Here is a 2,544-nt window from a genome sequence, read left to right as displayed (position 1 = left end):
AGGCAGTGAATTAATTCCTGCATTGCTTTGCTGGGAGCCTCCCCCAGTAGAAAAGAGCACAGGGTTTGCAGCTCACCCTGGCCGGGACAACCCAGAGTGTCGGGAGAGATTCCTGGGTGTAGGAATACTCAGCCAAAGTGGTCACAGTATGGGCACAGGGGCTGGTCTGCCCAAAGCCACTTCTCTGCTGGTGCCAAGCCAGGGCAGATGCTGGACCCTGAGTCTGACAGGTGCCAGGAGCACCAGCAGTGTGGGTGGAGTTGGAAGGAGCTGGTGCTGGGCTCAGGGGACTGAGTGATGGCATCCATGTGCTCACAGAGGTGGGACCTGTCACCCTCACCACGGACCCCCAGCTCTTCCAGCAGCGCCTGCGGGAGCTCCATGTCCAGGTAGGCATCCTCAGCCCCCATCCTTGGCACTGCACGGTGCTGGGTTCTGGGGACAATCCCTGCATCCCCCACAACTGTGATGGGGGCTCAGGCTGAGCCAGGCTGGCTGGGGGCTGCTCACAGGGCTGGGAGTGCAGAGGATGGTTGGTGATGGTGTCCCAGAGTCCTGCAACAGGGCAGAGCATTCCCAGTCCACAGCTCTTATGCTGATCCCAGAAGAGTTTGCACAGGCTCTGCATGGAAACAAAAACCTCCTTTTCAACAACGACTGCCTGATAATTGAGTTTTTAATTTCTGTCCTTTTTTTTTTATTTTAAATTACTTTGTCTGTTTTCTGCCAGCAGAAATGTTCCCCGGGAGCTTAATCCTGCTTTATCCATCCCCACTCTTGCCCTGCCTCCTGTGAATTGCTAAATCCCTGTGGCTTTTCCCTTCGGATGCAGCTGTTTTGGCAGGAGGTGTCACGCTGAGGCTGCAAATGCTTTCCCAGCCCTTCGGGGTGCCAAGCCCTGGGAAAGTGGGAGCTGCTCCTCTCTGTGCCAGGAGGCTTCCCTGAGGTGGCTGGCACAGATGTGCCCACTAAATGTAGCTGTGGGAAGCCAGTGGCTGCTGTGAGCATGGATCCCCAAATGGGTGCTTCAATTATCCTCGTTAGCAAGACAGGGCCGGGTCCGTGTGATCCTCAGTGTCCCTGCACTTCCATCTGCTGACTCCAGTAAAATGGGGCCGTTCCTCGCCGTGAGGGTCCCCCGGGTGGGATCCTGCCGGGTGGCTCGGTGCCCATGCACGTCCCTGCCTGTGTCCCTCAGGGCGGGGGGGACTGCCCGGAGATGAGCGTGGGGGCCATCAGAGTGGCCGTGGAGATCTCCCATCCCGGCTCCTTCATTTACGTCTTCTCGGATGCTCGGGCCAAGGACTACGAGCAGCAGGAGGAGCTGCTGCGGCTGCTGCAGCACAAGCAGAGCCAGGTGAGCGGCCCCGGCGCTGCCCGCAGGGCTCCTGCGACAGCGGCACCGCATCCATAAGACACAGCCATAAAACCCCGGACCGGGGGAATTCTGCACCCCCCGCGCCGGTTCCATGTCCTGGGATGCTGGTGATGCCAGCTGTGTCCCTGCCCGGGTTGCTGTGGCAGGTGGTGTTTGTGCTGACCGGGGACTGCGGGGACAGGAGCCACCCCGGGTACCGCGTGTACGAGCGCATCGCCGCCACCAGCTCCGGGCAGATCTTCCACCTGGACAAGCAGCAGGTGACAGAGGTGAGTGGGGACACCTGGCCCCTCGTGCTGCAGTGAGGCTGTGCCGGCTGGGGAGGGGAGATCCGGGTTTAATCCTCCCCTGACTGCCTGCAGGTGCTGAAGTGGGTGGAAGAGGCCATCCAGGCTTCCAAGGTCCACCTGCTGTCCACGGACCATGAGGATGGTGGGGAGAACACGTGGCAAGTCCCCTTTGATCCCAGCCTGAAGGAGGTCACCATCTCCCTGAGTGGCCCTGCCCCAGGGATCAGGGTCCAGGATCCAGCGGGTAGGAGCTGGGAGAGGGACAACAATGGGGGTGGGGTTTTGGCCCCCACAAAGACCTCAGGTGAGGACAAGCAGGAAGGGGTTCACCAAACCCTGCCCTAAGACTCAAATGAAAAGTGATGAGCTACCAAGCACATCTCCCTGCTCCCCTCCCAGGCTGGCTTTGCTCTGGCTATGAGGGTTTTCCCTGGCTGTGAGCTGTGATGGGTTCTGCAGCGCCCTGAGGGAGGTGATTCCCAGCTGCTGTAGGAGCCAGGGGATGGACCTGGGTTGCCCACCTGAGACATTCACTTCTGTCACAGGAAAGGTCCTGGAGAAAGGCCAAGGTCTGAAGGAGCTGCTCAGCATCCCCAACTCAGCCATGGTGGTGGCCGTGGAGCCCTACGAGCCAGGGACGTGGCTGGTCACGGTAGGCTGCTGGCAGACCTGCACATCCCCTGCCTTTCCCTGATGGAAATTTAGCTTGCCAGGCTTTTCCAGGTGTGGACTATCCCCATCCACCTCCAGCTAGGCAGAGGATGTGTGAGCAGGCTGAAAGGGGCCGGCTGCAACTTCTCCCTTCCCATCTCCTCTTCCTTCCCTCCCTCAGCACTTGACTCTCAATCTGCTTCCAGGCCCGGAGCAGTGGCCGCC

At 60.0% G+C, this 2,544-nt stretch overlaps 1 protein-coding gene across 1 annotated transcript in view; it reads left to right on the top strand.

Moving 5' to 3' along the window:
- The window catches only part of HMCN2 (hemicentin 2), a 35,992-nt gene that overhangs the window by 777 nt on the left and 32,671 nt on the right, over nt 1-2,544 (top strand). The window contains 5 exon segments of the mRNA XM_031057300.1: nt 319-389; nt 1,199-1,357; nt 1,525-1,647; nt 1,741-1,912; nt 2,214-2,320. Coding sequence (XP_030913160.1) covers nt 319-389; nt 1,199-1,357; nt 1,525-1,647; nt 1,741-1,912; nt 2,214-2,320 — 632 coding nt within the window.

The sequence above is a fragment of the Geospiza fortis genome, unplaced genomic scaffold, assembly GCF_000277835.1.
Source record: "Geospiza fortis unplaced genomic scaffold, GeoFor_1.0 scaffold27, whole genome shotgun sequence".
In the NCBI taxonomy this organism is placed as follows: domain Eukaryota; kingdom Metazoa; phylum Chordata; class Aves; order Passeriformes; family Thraupidae; genus Geospiza; species Geospiza fortis.
The sequence above is the reverse complement of the archived record's forward strand: the minus strand, read 5'-3'. Positions and strand labels throughout refer to the sequence as shown.